The sequence below is a fragment of the Haliotis cracherodii genome, unplaced genomic scaffold, assembly GCF_022045235.1.
Source record: "Haliotis cracherodii isolate W230 unplaced genomic scaffold, xgHalCrac1.p SCAF_8, whole genome shotgun sequence".
In the NCBI taxonomy this organism is placed as follows: domain Eukaryota; kingdom Metazoa; phylum Mollusca; class Gastropoda; order Lepetellida; family Haliotidae; genus Haliotis; species Haliotis cracherodii.
This window is the reverse complement of record NW_027266341.1, coordinates 10,439,653-10,457,976: the sequence shown is the minus strand read 5'-3', so window position 1 is coordinate 10,457,976 and position 18,324 is coordinate 10,439,653. Positions and strand designations below refer to the sequence as shown.

At 43.3% G+C, this 18,324-nt stretch overlaps 1 protein-coding gene across 2 annotated transcripts in view; it reads left to right on the top strand.

Moving 5' to 3' along the window:
* LOC139449811 (ATP-binding cassette sub-family C member 4-like) overlaps positions 1-17,192 on the top strand; it is a 68,466-nt gene extending 51,274 nt beyond the window's left edge. For both annotated transcript variants that reach the window (XM_071231348.1, XM_071231349.1), the window contains exons 17-29: positions 1,663-1,809; positions 2,772-2,809; positions 3,257-3,504; positions 4,097-4,173; positions 6,986-7,136; positions 8,213-8,449; positions 8,853-8,959; positions 11,751-11,948; positions 13,182-13,337; positions 14,169-14,258; positions 14,488-14,660; positions 15,854-15,959; positions 16,678-17,192. In XM_071231348.1, coding sequence (XP_071087449.1) covers positions 1,663-1,809; positions 2,772-2,809; positions 3,257-3,504; positions 4,097-4,173; positions 6,986-7,136; positions 8,213-8,449; positions 8,853-8,959; positions 11,751-11,948; positions 13,182-13,337; positions 14,169-14,258; positions 14,488-14,660; positions 15,854-15,959; positions 16,678-16,998 — 2,049 coding nt within the window. In that variant the 3' untranslated portion in view covers positions 16,999-17,192. The remainder of the gene's footprint in view (positions 1-1,662; positions 1,810-2,771; positions 2,810-3,256; positions 3,505-4,096; positions 4,174-6,985; positions 7,137-8,212; positions 8,450-8,852; positions 8,960-11,750; positions 11,949-13,181; positions 13,338-14,168; positions 14,259-14,487; positions 14,661-15,853; positions 15,960-16,677) is intronic.
* Positions 17,193-18,324: the final 1,132 nt, after the last annotated feature.

Sequence of the window (18,324 nt, the reverse complement as noted above, 5' to 3'; positions counted from 1 at the left end):
GGATCCTGCAACAACTAAGGGATGCAACTCTCACACCAAATTGGAGTGCCACCAATGCCTCTAAATGAACCATGATAGCAAGGGATCCTTTTCATGACCCAGATGTTAGAAAGGAGACATTTGGGGGGTCCTAGGTTCCAATACATTGCAGTGAAATCTTGTGGGTGTCCCTCTTGACACCATTGTGAATGTCTTGTGTAGAAGTCCATACAAAGTCAGGAACACCTGTTCACTTCCTTACTGTCTGTAGTTGCTCTCCACTTGAATCAACATCTGAGACTGTTATAGCTTATATCTACAATTGACCGTGCCAGAAATTCAATGCTTTAAATATATCGGAGTGTTCTCATCTCCATGATGAAGTGGATAGTGTCTATCTGGTGTTCAGGGGTTGGTGGTTCAGTTCGCTGACTGCGTCATACTAATGACGTTAACAGATGGTTCTTGTTATCCCACCTGTTGCTTGATATTGTGGGGATAATCAAGGACATATTACAATCTTTGTATTGTAACCTACATACCCACCATGTGAGGATCAACTAGTGCTGGATGAGTCCAAATGTACTACCGGGTACCATCCCACCTGTCACCTGATCCTACCGGGTACCCATCATGTGAGGATCAACTAGTGCTGGATGAGTCCAAATGTACTACCGGGTACCCACCCACCTATCACCTGACCCTACCGGGTACCCACCCACCTGTCACCCGACCCTACCAGGTACCCACCCACCTGTCACCCGACCCTACCGGGTACCCACCCACCTGTCACCCGACCCTACCGGGTACCCACCCAACTGTCACCCGACCCTACCGGGTACCCACCCAACTGTCACCCGACCCTACCGGGTACCCACCCACCTGTCACCCGACCCTACCGGGTACCCACCCACCTGTCACCCGACCCTACCCAGGTACCCACCCACCTGTCACCCGACCCTACCGGGTACCCACCCACCTGTCACCCGACCCTACCGGGTACCCACCCACCTGTCACCTGACCCTACCCCGGTACCCACCCTCCTATCACCCGACCCTACCCGGGTACCCACCGGCCTATCACCCAACCCTACCTGAGTACCCTTACCCTCCTATCACCCAACCCTACCCGGGTACCCACCCACCTATCACTCAATCCCAACCACGTACCCACCCTCATATCCTCCGACACTACCCAAGTACCTGCTGTAGGTCTCAAGATATAGGTACAAACTGTCCAATTGGGAAAAGTTTGATGTTAGCCCTGGCCAAATGTATGTACATACATGTATAATACAATCTAAACAAACTAAAGGTTATCTTTACTCAAAAAATGTGAATAAGAAGGAATGAGTGCATAGTCAGAAAGAAACGTGAATATTAGTGACTTGTTGTGTAAACATAGAGTTTCAGATAGCTTTTGTCATTAAACAATATATTTGGTGACTAACCATGGGTCCGGGTAGTCCTGTGGGTACCAGGTCCTACTCAGTACCCTCCCGACCCGAGTACCAGAGTTACCTGTCCCAGCTCTAGTCTCAACAAAATGTTAAACATCTTCAATCCGTGTCACTTTAGGTGTTCCTCAAACATTCAGCTGGAAATGTGTGATACAAAAAATACCTGAAATATTTCAGTATGTCCAACCTAACTCCCTCACTCACTCACTGTGTCGTTGTGCAGGACCCGGGGGACACTCTGATCACCGGGGACAGCGACACCAGCTTCCGCAGCATCTCCTCCACGGGTAGTGCTTACAAGTGGTACTTCCTGCTGGGAGGCGGGATATTCGGAGTCATCGCCTTCTTCGTCCTGTGTATCTTTGAACAGGTATTACATTTAAATGGCCCTTCTTGTCGGGATACATATCTCATTGTTTCTGAAGGTAGGATTGTGTTGATAGGTATTCTATCATAATTGTTGACATATATTTTGTCTCAATTCTTTTCAAAATCGAATTTATATTTTTCAGAAATGGTTTGTTCTTCAATATCAAAAGAGAACTCAAACAATAACAAGTGAAACCTGTTCCTCCACAATTAAACATAATTTTGTTGTCCTGAATACATATAAATACTCTCAGTTTATGTCCTATGAAGATCCTGGTTAGAATTGACCACCTCCGTGGTCTAGTGGTAGAGCGTCCTCCCGGAGAGCGGAAAGTCCAGGGTTCGATCCCCAGTCGCGTCATATCAAAAGACGGTAAAAGATGGTACTTGTTGTTACCCTGTCTGGCGCTCGGCATTAAGGGCCTAAAACAAGGAATGGTCAGCTCGGAGTCAGTATACTGTGTCTGAGTGGGGTATTCATGTTCAACTGAGGCATGGTATCTCAGTGGGCAAACACTATATATCGGCATCAGTCGGGACTAGTACAAGCAGCCACACAAACACACTCACACGTACATGCAAGTCACAATATAAGTGCAATAATCTTGGACACGACGTTAAACCCCATTTCACCTCACCTCACCTGGTTAGAATTGGTCTTCAGCAACCCATACTTGTCACAAGAGTTGTCTCTGCTTGACGCAAGAAGCAACTAAAGGGATCGGCTGGTCATACTCGCTGACTTGGTTGATGCATGTCATTGTATCCCAATGGCGTAGATTGATGCACATGATGTCAATCACTGGATTTTCTGGTTCAGACTTGTTTATTTAAAGAATATATAGCTGGAATATAACAACAATCAAATTAGCCCTTAGTTTCTCTGAGACAATAATACATCGTCATTGCTGATTGCCTGTATTTGATGTGGCAGTGTTAATGTGTGTATCATGATTGTTACAGGGAGGATTTGTCCTGTGTGAGTGGTGGCTAGCCTACTGGTAAGGACATATTCACATTCTTTAGATCTTTCTGTTTTCCTCAAAATCTGGATTGTTGCTCACAATATCAATCATTTGGTTGTCTGGTCCAGATTCCATTGCTATACACTACCGTCATATAGCTGGAATATTGTTGAGTGCAGTGATAAACAACAAACAAACATCATATTATTCTGAGCCTGTTTCATGTTATTCTGGAGATGGTTGGGTAGCCTAGTGGTTAAAGTGTTTGCTCATCACACCGAAGACCCAGGTCAATTCCTCACATGGTTACAATGTCTGAAGCCCATTTCTGGTGTGCCCACCGTGAGTTGCTGGAATATTGCGGCATAAGGCAAGACTCTCTCATACACTCACTCATGTTATTCTGAACCTGTTTGATGTTATTCTGCATCCATCCACACATGATTTTTACTGAAAGTACTAAACAGATACTTCTCTCTGTAGGTCTGAGAACTTCCAGAGCCACAATGAGAGCAGTGTGATCAACGTGACAATGTTTGGTCCGGCCATCTGGATACTGGATGAGAAGGTGTATATCTACCTGGGCCTCGTCTTCTTCACAGTCCTCCTCAGCTTCGTGCAGGCGGGATTCTTCTTCTGGTTGGCCAACCGAGCTGCTGAGGTGCTCCACAACCTGGCCCTCACCTCCGTCCTGGAGGCCCCCATGGCCTTCTTTGACATCAACAGTCCAGGTAATGTCCCCCACATCCCCTCCCCCCTCACCTCCGTCCTGGAGGCCCCCCTGGCCTTCTTTGACATCAACAGTCCAGGTAATGTCCCCCACATCCCCCTTCCCCCTCACCTCCGTCCTAGAGACCCCCATGGCCTTCTGTCAATCAACAGTCTAGGTAATGTCCCCACATCAATGTTTTGCATACTTGGAAATGGTGGATGTGCATATTGGGTCATTTCTGGATGTACCATGTCTTTCCGACTGCCTCCGTGGTCTAGTGGTAGAGCGTCTGCCCGGAGAGCAGAAGGTCTGGGGTTTGATGTCCGGGGCCGCGTCCTACCAAGGAAAGTTAAAAGGTGGTAATTGTGGTTACCCTGTTTGGCGCTCAGCATAAAGGGGCTAAAACAAGGACTGGTCAGTTCGGAGTCTGTATACTGTGTCTGAGTGGGGTATTCATGTTAAACTGCGTATTGGTATCTCAGTGAGCTAGCACTATTAATCGGCATCAGTCCGGACTAGTACAAACAGCCACACACACATGCATGCACGTCACAATATAAGTGCCATTTAAACCCCATTTAACCTCACCACCATGTCTTTCCTGGATTCAGGTGGTGTCCTCAGCCGCTTTCTGAGGGATGTAGGAATTGTGGACACGATGCCACCAATACTGTTGGACTGTATACAGGTATGTTCGAAAATCACTTTTCACATATTTGTGTTATTTTCACAAATGCTTTTTAAACTTGGGTTGGTAGGAATAATATTACAAATAATTTAAGTATCTATGGATAGTGTATATTAAATTTGACATAAGCTTCTTTGGGCGACATTTTTTTTATTTGTTGGTTTACGGATGCGCCGCTCTTTCAAAGTCCAAATGTTAAAAAAAAATAAAAATGAAAATTACCCTTTTTTTTATTACCGCCGATCTTTTCGACAAAAAGTTCAAACAAAAAAAGATTTCTTTTCCTCGTCGAGCGTAAAGCAAAGGGAAGTCACTCTGATATTTCTTGCTGGGATCCTTCTTTATACCATCAAAGCTTGTCAACGCAAAGCGCAGTGGTGACCAGTTTAACTATTTCAACACTGTTGGCCGTTCAAAGACACAAGTCACACCGCACGGTAAACCGTCCAAGCCACGTCAAAATGGTTTATAATTATATTAACCTACTTGTCATATCATTCATTTATTAAATCTATCACATTTCACAATGTCTGAAATACCTATTCCATTTGATTTTATCATTTTTTTATCTATAGATTAAAAATATATTCACTTGACACTATTTCCCACAATGTTATTGAAAATAAAATTCTCGGACACACTTCGACAACGGGTCCTCACGGGCTGAAACGTCTTTATTTATAAAGTAATAAAATCATCAAAAATGTATCTATAAAAGTTGCCAAACTGACATCTTAGTTATTATTTCCAACTTTTCATGCGATCGCATATCGTAAGTCAAATGACATCTCGGCTTTCGTCGCCTGGATTTCTCGGCTCGGACACGATGTCTTAATGCCAAAATATATGCATAAGAAATCTATATCACAGCTCGTAACCTAGCACTATACATCCATAAAGTTCCATATTTTTAATATAGATCGCGATTTCATGCTAAAACGTTCAGAATAACATGATTTAACACAATCCTTTCGCCAAAGTCTGAAAATTATCTTTGCTGTAATTTGATTAGCTGCCTTAGGTCACGTGCTTAAATTTGACTAATCACGAACCTTGTAGCAGATTTTGTCGGTGAAACAATATAAGTTTTTTTAATGTATACTGACATGGCAGGACGTATGTGTTATTCATACAAAGCTTTGAAAACCGAGGTATTTCCTCATGTTAGTGAGCGGACAGCCACTATCATCGGGAAATGGGTGATGACAGATATTATTTGTAATTCTTTTTCAAATAATGTTCAACGTAAACAAATGAAAATTAAAAAGAAATAGGGAAGTGGATTTTATGAATTCTTATATTTGCCGAAAAAATCGTTAGGTTTGCGCTAAATTTGGACGTTATAAATGTTTTAGCTTACATTATTATATATTTAAAACGAACTTTATTTAGTTGTTCATGAATTATTTAAATAATGAAATACACATAACTTTCATATTTATAAACAATAGGATTAATTAGACCTTTCAAATAGTGTATGGCCAAACATGTAGTAGCAAAGATGTTAATTTCAGCAGATAATTCATTGATAAATGTTGGTTTCATTTATCACACAACAGTCTCTGGGAACTTGGTGTCACAGCAGTAATCTTCTGGTTGGCTGGTGTTGAAAGAGTTAAACGTTGCCCATGCATTTGCTGCCAAAATAGCAGCGTCTTTCATGCATTTCCACCCATGACATGAATATTGTTATGTTGTCATCCCTGCACAAGCTGAGTGCAAGGGATATAATAAAATGTTCTTGAAAAATTGAGTTATTTTACTTTTATTACGCCAGGATATTTTTTTTCATACCTACCTAACTTTTTAGGACAAAATTCAGGTAAAAAAAATGTGAGAGGCTTTTTTTTTTTTTTTTATTAATTGGCCTGCCTCACTTTTGAAATGAGTTTGAAATCCGTAAACCAAGAAATAAAAAAAGTGTCGCCTTGGGTTGATTAAGTTAATGTTTCATATATAATTAAACGTTGATAATTTGATAAAAATGTGAGATATGTACTATAGACAGCAATAAGTATTCAGTTCTGACACAGAATAATTTCAAACCTACACTTCTATGTTTATTGATAGGCCTTTCCTCTCATAAAATTCAAAGATATCTACATTTAGGTTAGCCTGGAAATATGATACCTGATTGGCTAGGACTCTTGAGGGATTAACCCACCACAACTAGCACTGGGCATATACTGATCATGTACAGTATCTGTTGTAATACTCCATGGAATACAAGACCGCCTCCGTGGTCTAGTGGTAGAGCGTCCGCCCGGAGAGCGGAAGGTCCAGGGTTCGATACCCGGCCGCGTCATACCTAAAGACGTTAAAAGATGGTACTTGTTGTGACCCTGTCTGGCGCTCAGCATTAAGGGGCTAAAACAAGGACTGGTCAGTATACAGTATACTGTGTCTGAGTGGGGCATTCATGTTAAACTGCGGCATGGTATCTCAGTGGGCCTGCACTATAAATCAGCATCAGTCAAGACTAGTACAAGCAGCCACACACACACACACACACACACACACACACACACACATGCATGCACGTCGCTATATAAGTGCAATAATCTTGGACGCGACGTTAAACCCAATTTCACCTTCACCATGGGATACAAGTATTACAATGTCTGACTTCGTTATTTGGCTGTAGTTACAATGTGTATTTCTTGGATTTCTCTGGCAGTCGACTTCCTAGTGTTGGCTGTTGGTGTGTTGTTACGTCTCGTATGACGTGTATTACTGCTCATGCCTTCAGTGCAATAATCCTCGATGTGACATTAAACCACATTTCACCTGATCCCTGTATGTTGTGCTGCAGTCGTTCAGTGTGCTGATAGCCACTGTGGTCGTGGTGGGGGCCACTAACTACTGGCTGCTGCTGGTGGTCACACCGCTGACCGTTGCCTTCATCGTGGCCCGACACTACTTCCACCAGTCAACACAGGACGTGGAGAAGATCGAACTGGCATGTAAGTACTCTGTGAATACTGGAATGTTGGCTGAGCAGATTGTAAGGAATATTCTTGTGTAAATTTTAACAACAAAACCCTATTGATAATCATAAGGAATGTCTGCTTAATGCAGAGTCCATTTTATGAGGTGGTGCGGGTGGCCCAGTCATCTAAGGCGCCACAATTTGCAGTGCAGAGTTGCATCCCTTTGGCATGCCAGAAACCTATTATTGTGGGTTCAAATCCCGGTTCGCCCCGATTATGTTTCTAGGTTTGTCAGCACCATACCCGTGCTCGTGGGTTTCACCAAAGTGGTAAACGTCTGTGACCTGCATCACTTCAGGCTTTCCTCCCACATTAAGCTGACACTCCGCAATATTACTGGAATACTGTTCAAAGCGGCGTTAAACACAACTCACTCACTCACTCACTTCATTTTATAATCATTTTATGACATCCCCAGAAGAACCTGAAACAGCTGTAAACAAATGTAAGATGCATAGGACGATATACAATAATCTGTCATGAAAAATAGTCTAATATTTGGGAAAAAGGCTGAATTGGGAATCTTGAATCTTAATTGTGTAGTTTGGTTCATTGTCAGGACTACTGCGCCAGTATTTTTTCCGATCCTATTGTCTGAGAATATTGCATGTGTAAAGTACCTGGGTATCTTTTTCACAAATAAGTATTCAATACACCCCTTAAAGATCCGGAATTAGAAATTGATCTTCAGGAATCTATTGTAAGAGGTGACTAACAGGATTGGGTGGTCAGGCTCATATCTCAGTTGCCTAAATTGATGCTCATGATGTCAATAACTGGATTGTTTGGTCCAGACTCATTTATTTACAGACCACTGTCATATGGCTGGAATATTGTTGAGTGCCGAGCTAGGAGGATGAGTGGGGTATTCATGTTAAACTACAACATGGTATCACAGTGGGCTGGCACTACAAAACTGGCATTACACCAGACTAGTACTAGCAGGCACACACAAACATGTGCATGCACGTCGCAATGAAAGTGCAATGATCTTGAATGTGATATTAAACGCCATTTCTCTCTGTTATATCTATTTCTGTGACCTTCAGCCAAGAGTGCAGTGGGCGGCCACATCATCAGCAGTATGGAGGGTATCCAGACGTTGCGGGCCTTCGGTGTGGAGCAGCGCTTCCTGCACAACTTCGACGTAAGCCAGGACCGTAGTACAGCAGCATGTTACCTTCACCTTGCAGCCAATCGATGGTTCGGGATGAGAGTCGACATCATCGCCTTCCTTGTTGTGGTCAGTGTGACCATTGGCGCCATATTGGTTGTTCAGTATCAAGGTAAGTGTTTAGCAAATGTCAGTGCTTCGGTGGTACAACTACTTATAGTCTGACATAAAGTTATGAATGTGTTTTGGATAAAAAAAAAATGGTGAGGCTAATGATTTTCAGTATGTATCCACTTTGAATTCTTGATAGTGCAGTATTTTTAGTAGATATTAATTTTGAATCATTGATAGTGCATTATAATTTTTTAGCTGTGTAGTAATATTAAAATTTTGTGTAAATGTTTTCTTCCTGCAACAACTGTTAAATTTGTTATTGAAAGTTAAGTTACCTTATGATTTGTCATTAAGAAACAGTTAAGTTATGAAAGAGAGGCCTCACTGATGTTTCCTTTTGTCCTTATGCCATGGAGAGTAGCAATAGATAGTTTGATGAACCAATTCTGTCTGTTCCCCAGATGTGTGGATGCCAAGTAGCCTGGTGGGGCTGTCTCTCTTCTACGCCCTCAACCTGCTCAACGTGCAGCACCCTGCCATGAGGAAGTCGGCAGCCGTGCACTTCAAGGTGAGAAGCGTCTCCTGCATGTGTGCAACTTGCTCTGGTTGAGGTGAGTCTGTTGACTAAACACCATGGGGATTCCAGGGCTGAATAGGTCCCCAGTACCCCATGTTTGTCTCCCTGTGTTGATTCCAGGACAGAATAGGCCCCCAGTACTCCATGCTTGTCTCCCTGTGGGGATTCCAGGGCAGTATAAGTCCCCAGTGCCCCATGTTTGCTCCCTGTGTGGATTCCAAGACAGAATAGGTCCCCAGTATCCCATGTTTGTCACCCTGTGTGGATTCCAGGGCAGAGTAGGTCCCCAGTATCACATTCTTGTCACCCTGTGGGGATTCCAGGGCAGAATAGGTCCCCAGTACCCCATGCTTGTCTCCCTGTACGGATTCCAGTTCAGAATAGGTCCCCAGTACCCCATGCTTGTCTCCCTGTACGGATTCCAGGGCAGAATAGGTCCCCAGTACCCCATGCTTGTCTTCCTGTGAGGATTCCAGGGCAGAACAGTTCCCCAGTACCCCATGCTTGTCTCCCTGTACGGATTCCAGGGCAGAATAGGTCCCCAGTACCCCATGCTTGTCTCCCTGTACGGATTCCAGGGAAGAATAGGTCCCCAGAACCCCATGCTTGTTTCCCTGTGAGGATTCCAGGTCAGAATAGTTCCCCAGTATCCCATACTTGTCTCCCTGTGGAGATTCCAGGTCAGAATAGTTCCCCAGTACCCCATGCTTGTCTCCCTGTACAGATTCCAGGTCAGAATAGGTCCCCAGTACCCAATGTTTGTCTCTGTGTGAGGATTCCAGGTCAGAATAGTTCCCCAGTACCCCATGCTTGTCTCCCTGTGAGGATTCCAGGTCAGAATAGTTCCCCACTACCCCATGCTTGTCTCCCTGTGGAGATTCCAGGGCAGAGTAGGTCCTCAGTACCCAATGCTTGTCTCCCTGTGAGGATTCCAGGTCAGAATAGTTCCCCAGTACCCCATGCTTGTCTCCCTGTGGAGATTCCAGGGCAGAGTAGGTCATCAGTACCCAATGCTTGTCTCCCTGTTAGGATTCCAGGTCAGAATAGTTCCCCAGTACCCCATGCTTGTCTCCCTGTGGAGATTCCAGGGCAGAGTAGGTCCTCAGTACCCAATGCTTGTCTCCCTGTGAGGATACCAGGTCAGAATAGTTCCCCAGTACCCCATGCTTGTCTCTCTGTGGAGATTCCAGGGCAGAATAGGTCCTCAGTACCCCATGCTTGTCTCCCTGTGGGGATTCCAGGGCAGAGTAGGTCCTCAGTACCCCATGCTTGTCTCCCTGTGGAGATTCCAGGGCAGAATAGGTCCTCAGTACCCAATGCTTGTCTCCCTGTGAGGATTCCAGGTCAGAATAGTTCCCCAGTACCCCATGCTTGTCTCCCTGTAGGGATTCCAGGGCAGAATAGGTCCCCAGTACCCCATGCTTGTCTCCCTGTAGGGATTCCAGGGCAGAATAGGTCCTCAGTACCCCATGCTTGTCTCCCTGTACAGATTCCAGGGAAGAATAGGTCCCCAGAACCCCATGCTTGTTTCCCTGTGAGGATTCCAGGTCAGAATAGTTCCCCAGTATCCCATACTTGTCTCCCTGTGGAGATTCCAGGGCAGAATAGTTCCCCAGTACCCCATGCTTGTCTCCCTGTACAGATTCCAGGTCAGAATAGGTCCCCAGTACCCAATGCTTGTCTCCGTGTGAGGATTCCAGGTCAGAATAGTTCCCCAGTACCCCATGCTTGTCTCCCTGTGAGGATTCCAGGTCAGAATAGTTCCCCAGTACCCCATGCTTGTCTCCCTGTGGAGATTCCAGGGCAGAGTAGGTCCTCAGTACCCAATGCTTGTCTCCCTGTGAGGATTCCAGGTCAGAATAGTTCCCCAGTACCCCATGCTTGTCTCCCTGTGGAGATTCCAGGGCAGAGTAGGTCATCAGTACCCAATGCTTGTCTCCCTGTACAGATTCCAGGTCAGAATAGTTCCCCAGTACCCCATGCTTGTCTCCCTGTGGAGATTCCAGGGCAGAGTAGGTCCTCAGTACCCAATGCTTGTCTCCCTGTGAGGATACCAGGTCAGAATAGTTCCCCAGTACCCCATGCTTGTCTCTCTGTGGAGATTCCAGGGCAGAATAGGTCCTCAGTACCCCATGCTTGTCTCCCTGTGGGGATTCCAGGGCAGAGTAGGTCCTCAGTACCCCATGCTTGTCTCCCTGTGGAGATTCCAGGGCAGAATAGGTCCTCAGTACCCAATGCTTGTCTCCCTGTGAGGATTTCAGGTCAGAATAGTTCCCCAGTACCCCATGCTTGTCTCCCTGTAGGGATTCCAGGGCAGAATAGTTCCCCAGTACCCCATGCTTGTCTCCCTCTCCTGGGATATGCAGGACAGAATAATCCTCTGATATGCAATATTTATCTTAACATAAACTCACCAAAAAAGGGATGAGAAGGTGACTATGTCTCACCTTACTGATAATGTGTCATCATACCCCGTAGATGTGGAGGGTGTTGCTCATGTTGCCAGCTAAAGGTTTGTTTGTCTGAGACTGTTGTATTTGGGAGCATTCATCAACTCAATGTTATCTGTGGCAAAATATGTATACAATAAACATGGGGATTAAATTTTGATCACTTGACTTCCAAAATGTGGACTCAATGAAAATGCTGACATTTAAAAAAGAAGGAAATTTATGTTTTTTGATGATATTTTGCCTAAAATCTCTTAATGACTCTATTAAGGCCTACCAGCATGACAACAAAGCCACTGACAACACTCCCTTTCATAATGTCCGTGTTTCAGATGAAGTCGGCCGAGCGGTTACTTCAGTATTACCAGATGTCTCCCGAGCTGGACGTTGCCGTGGATACGGAGGTGAAGCCGTCCCTGATGTGGCCCCAGTACGGGATCATCACCCTGGAGGGTGTGTCCGTGTCACACCCAGGGAAAGGGCCGTCACCCCTCAAGGGGGTGTGGTGCTGCATCCGGGCCGAGGAAAAGGTGAGATGTGTAACAGTATTAACAATAGAAGTGGGTAGAGATTCTTCAGTGTACATACCTGATGTTCATTCATAGTAATACCCTGGTCATGTTAATGATCACTCACCTGTAAGATCCTGATTAGAATTGGTCTTCAGCAACCCATGCTTGCCATAAGAAGCGACTACACTTGTCATAAGAGGCAACTAACAGGATCGGGTGGTCAGGCTCGCTGACTTGGTTGATGCATGTCATCGATCCCAATTGCTTGGATCGATGCTCATGATGTCAGTCACTGGATTGTCGGGTCCAGACTTGATTACTTACAGACCGCCGTCATATAGCTGGAATATTGCTGAGTGCGGCATTAAACAACCAACCAACCAACCATCAGCAACCCATGCTTGCCATAAGAGGCAACTACTCTTGTCATAAGAGGCAACTAACAGGATCGGGTGGTCAAGGTCGCTGACTTGGTTGATGCATGTCATCGTATCCCAATTGCGTGGATCGATGCTCATGATGTTGATCAAGATTGTCTGGTCTAGACTCGATTATTTATAGACCGTCGTCATATAGCTGGAATATGGAGTGAGGCGTTAACAGCAGACAATCACATACTGACCATTTATGTTCACTAGTCTGCAAGAACGATCTTAATGGTAAAGGTGGTAGTAGTCCACATGGAGAGATCACTATAGTCCTGCCAAGGAAGTACTGTCACAGACTGGTAGACATGTTAAATTCGAACCCTGCTGTGTTTTCCATAGCAAATTGTGGAAAGTGATTCATGTCTATAATTCATGCCAGAATTTCCTGGTCAGTTTGACATTTTAATCCATGCCCCTGTGGGGAAAACATGTCTGAATAGGTGCTCAGTGACACTTGCTTGTCACAAGATTGGGTGTGTTCAAAAGAGAACAAGTTTAACATAGAATATTGGAAAATATTTGACTTATTGTCAGAACATAGGTTTACGGACATGATACATTTTTGAACATCCTAGTTTATCGCAATTGCTCGCGCTAACAGGGGGTTAAGCATCCCACAGACATTGTAAATACTCAGATGATGGCTTGTTTTTACGAGAAAGTTGTCTTTTATAAGTGAATAAGATGTTCTAGTGTTGTTCATGTTATTAGAGGGAAAACTATGAATGTTTCTAAGCGTCCGAAAACCCATTACACAGGGATATAACAAATATGCATATTGTGTTTAAGATTGATTTATATAATAATGTTTTGTTGCTTCCAGATGGGCATAATGTTTAAGACGGCAGCTGAGCAGAAAGCCTTCATGTCTGTTCTATTCCGTCTCCATGACTACATAGGCGTGGTCCGTATTGACGGCATAGACATTGTCAACGTCAGTCTGCAGCGTCTCCGGGACAAGATTGCTGTTATACAACAGGTAGAGGCAACAGCTAAAAGGAGGGGTGTGCTGGGATTTTATAGTAAAAAATCAATTACTAGGCCAACCCAATCATTCTTTCACTATCCCACCAGTTTGTCCCTCCCTTCTCCCGTCTCACCCAAATTTGTTTACCAAGTATTTCAAAAGAAAGTTTGTGAATAGGGTAAGGGAGGTAACCCCTGACTTGTTTCATTTGGAAGTTTACTTTATTCCACCTAACACAATACTAATAAGAGATCATGTGGTAACATTTTATTTAAATTTAAAAAAAATTGATCTGTATAAGCATCAGAAAATGAATGGCCTGATATGAGAGTCATTCTACCCATGCACAAATGTATGTAGTCAACTTAATGGAGCAGAAGAAAGGGGAGATAATTGAAGTTTTCCTTTGGAGTGAGTGAGTGAGTGAGTTGGGTTTAATGCCGCTTTTAACAGTATTCCAGTTATATCGCGGCGTGTCAGCTTAATATGGGAGGAAAGCCCGAAGTGATGCTGGTCTCAGACGTTTACCACTTAGGTGAAACCCATGAGCATGGGTATGGTGCTGACAAACCTAGAAACATAATCGAGGCGAACCGGGATTTGAACCCACAATAATAGGTTTCTGGCGTGCCCAAGGGAGGCGACTCTGCACAGCGAATCGCGGCGCCTTAGACGACTGGGCCACCCGTGCCCCCTTACCTTTGGAAACATCCTGAAGTATGGTGTTGAAAATTCAACAGTCAGATTATAATGTATCAGTTGTTTACGTTTGTGAAACATTGTTTGTCATGTTTCAGTATAAGTGTCTTTGAGTTCCTATGTTGTCATCTGTGTATTTCCCAGAATCCTACTCTGTTCACGGGGTCGCTGCGCCAGAATCTGGACCCGATCTCGAGGTACACGGATGCCCAGGTGTGGAGGGTCCTGGAGGAGGTAGGAGGTCGCTGTTTAATTATGAATTGATTTCAATATTTGTTTACATTTATCGAAGTATCACCGTAAACAATTATGTTCACACTGTGCAAATCTGCATATTACCACAATGTAGACAAGCTATTGTTTTAGATTTAAATTATTCAAAGATCAAATATATGTGCCATGCTAGCAAGTCATGAGAGACCCATCATACCAAGACACCCACATCTACCTTCACATCCGCCAGGTGAATCTGTCTTCCTTCGTGGAAACGCTGCCACAGCGACTATACGCTGACATCAGCACCGTCATCGACAGCTTCTCCACCGGACATCGACAACTACTGCGACTGGCCCGTGCTATGCTTCGCCAGTCCAAGATTGTCGTGTATGAAGAACCTACCACCAGTCTGGATTACAAGTGAGTTGGTTAGAATGACCATGTGAAGAATTCATGCTATCATTTACCTATTGGTGATAAAATAGTGCCAACATATCACATGGGGTGTAATAACCAGACCCGTATCACAGGCCCTGCTGGGCTGATATTGCTTGTCAATGCATTTTGAAAGGGCAATTGATATCAGCCCGGGTGGTAAGAAATTACCTTAGTATATGTCATCTGCAAGCTCCTCACAGTGATAGTACGTTCCCGGAGCTCTCTATACTATCGCTGCCACCAGTCAAAACTCCCCACTGTGAATAGGTGGCCACAACCATGCTTGGAGTTGAACTCGCAAACAAATGACCGTTATGTTTACAAAACAAGTGACGGCTGTCGTGACGCCGAATACACTTATCGCTGCTAAATTACTTTCTTCGTTTGTCAGTTTGAATTTCTGTTTCATTAAAACTATTATTGATATAGTAAGAATGTAAGGGAGAAGTTGGTTTATTTTCTGTTAGTCTGCAATCTCGAACCAATTTGATTATCAAAACAACAAAGTAAATCTATCTGGAAAACATGGTCAGTCGTAAACCTTTTCAAATTGAAATATGATGGCATTCCCAAAGACATTAACAAAAGTATAAACATTACTACATATGGGGTTAGAGGGCAAATTTCAAGATTCTTGTAATGGCCGCGCCCACACTGGTGGCAGCAATGTTACCGAGGGTGTAACGAAGGTGTCAAGTGCTGGGAAGGAGCTTGATGTCATCTGATCAGCTAGCTTTCCTATCACAATGACTTCCAACAAGGTGAAAAGGTTTTGAAGTCAATTTTATGTCATGGTATATGATAAAAAGGTTATTTATATGGCAGTTTCCGTATCATACCTCTTGGGTTGATATGGAGGTCTCAGGTTGATATGGGGTATGATATGAAAACTGACATATAATAATCCCTTATTATTTGTCTGAATCCAGGAAATCAAATGATATAAAGACACAGTTAGAAACCAAAAAAGGTCTTTTGCTATGGTTGAAATAATTGCATGGAACAGATAGAGAAATATTGCGCTAAATTCTGTTTTCTAAATGAACCATTAAGTAAAGAACATTTTGGTTTGAAGGTAATTGAAAATATATTTTAAGAATGAAATTAGCAGCTGTGTTTTCTTCATTATGAATATCCAACTGATATGAAAATAATATTATTTTGTTCCTTTTCAGGTGCAATACAATTATACAAAAGCTGCTGAGAACTAAATTTGAGCGTTGTACCTTGATACACATAGCTCACCTGCCTGATACAATAATAGATACAGATAGGGTCATGGTGAGTACCTTAATACATATAGTCATCCTGATACATATAGCCCACCTGATATAGATCACCTGCCTCATACATACAGCTCACCTGTCTGATACATATAGCTCACCATGCTGATACACATAGATCACCTGATATAGATCACCTGCCTTATACATATAGCTCACCTGCCTGATACATTGCTTACTGCCTGATATATTGCTTACAGCTTCATACATATAGCTTACCTGATATAGCTCACCTGCCTGATAGATATAGCTCACCTGATATAGATCACCTACTTCATACATATAGCTCACCTGATATAGCTCACCTGCCTGATACATTGCTTACTGCCTGATACATTGCTTACTGCCTGATACATATTGCTTACTACCTTATGTATATAGCTTACTGCCACATACATATAGCTCACCTGATATAGCTCACCTGCCTGATAGATATAGCTCACCTGATATAGATCACCTGCCTCATACATATAGCTCACCTGATATAGCTCACTGATAGTTATAGCTCACCTGGCTGATACATATGGCTCCCCTGCCTGATACGAACCTTGATACAGATAAATTAAAGCTTTGCTGTAAGCAGTTTGATGCGTACCATCCTTATGTGACAACCTGCCAGTGTGTAAAACAGTGCATGATTTTAATTTAGAAACATTTACTTTGCCAGGGCAACAGTGTTTGGATAATATGTAACAAAGGTGTATTTTCTTCCACAGGTGATTTCTGAAGGTAGAATACAAGAGGTGGAATCGCCTCATATTCTTCTACAAAATAAAAACAGCAGGTTCTATAAATTTACTGATGAACTTGGCATGTTTGAGATGCATCGTCTCAAAAAACTAGCTCAAGATAAGTATGAAAATAAACCCTACATCGCTCCCAACATCAACCCCGAAGACTTCGAGGAGGGGGCCTCGTCCCGGAACCAGCTCCGACATCCCAACAACCTGAATGTGCTGCCCACCTTCCATTCATCCCGATTGGTCGGAGTTCTGAACCAGCTGCCAACAAACAAGTTCTCCACCAATCGCTTGTAGTGTGTAATATCAGGAATATTCGTGAAGGATATCCTTGAGCCGTGTGATATTTGATAAATCCAGAACTCCTTATACATCGCCTATAACTGCATTTCATTATCAACGACCAATCAGTTCGCAGATCACAGTGCAATCCCAGATGTACCACCTGAAATCATCCAATCTCATTAAAATCAGATCTTAGTTCTCGCTACCGATAAACAAAGATCTGAGGACATCCCATTACAGGTCACGTCAGAACCACCTTTCGCGAATTTTGACCGACCAATGAAATGACTGACAAGAAATCAACATTGGCCAATCAGAAGGCAGCTTTCTCGAGCTTTACGACACTAGTATCCAACTGGCGACTACGCTCCGAAACATATTTTGACATATTTTTTTTATTTAAAAATTTAAAACTGATTAGAAGAACATTCTGGAATGGCTCATAGATGGCCTAGATTGTATGGATATAATCATAAAGCTCGAAAGCTGCCTTCTGATTGGCCAATGTTGATTTCTTGTCAGTCATTTCATTGGTCGGTCAAAATTCGCGAAAGGTTGTTCGGACGAGACCCGTAATGGGATGTCCTCAGATCTTTGTTTAGCGATAGCGAGAACTAAGATCTGATTTTAATGAGATTGGAAATCATCCTGATGAACAGATTTCCACTTTGATAAATCATTTGAAGTGTTTCTAGTAAATACATATACGTTGTAACACGTGACATAAGGTGTTGGATTGATGCATTATCAGTATAATTTTTACAAGGGATTATTCACAAAAACATGAGCTGACACACGTTTTCAGATGTGTGGACCGATGGTCATTGAAACAATCTCCAAGGACACGGTATTACTTCTGATGTCCACCATTAATAAGGAAAAGGAAGTTGTCAAAGCAGCCAATGAGAGAGAATGTTACAGTTTATGATAATATCATCTGGGTCCAATCACAATTTGTGTTTCAATCTGAAATTCTCTGCATCAGCCTCACTGCTTCATTGTAAGAGGCAGTTTATGGCAGTAGCATCATTAGTATGTCCATGAATGCTAATATGCTAATATGCCCTCCTCCGCAACTACCTGCCTTAGTAGCGAAACTTGCAAATCGCCCGTTGTCAATTTGGATGGGGGACATCTTGACTTCTGTGTTGCCTTCCCAGCTGTGTCTGTGGACAAGGTCATCTTGTCCAGACTTATAAGGTTTGAAAATGACTAGCTTATTAATAAAGTCTGCATGTTGACACTAAAATCTGCTTGATAATGTGATATTAGACTAAATATTTTGGCATGCAGATTTTAAGTGGTTGGCATTTTTCTTGCCTGTTTACTGTTTTGTAT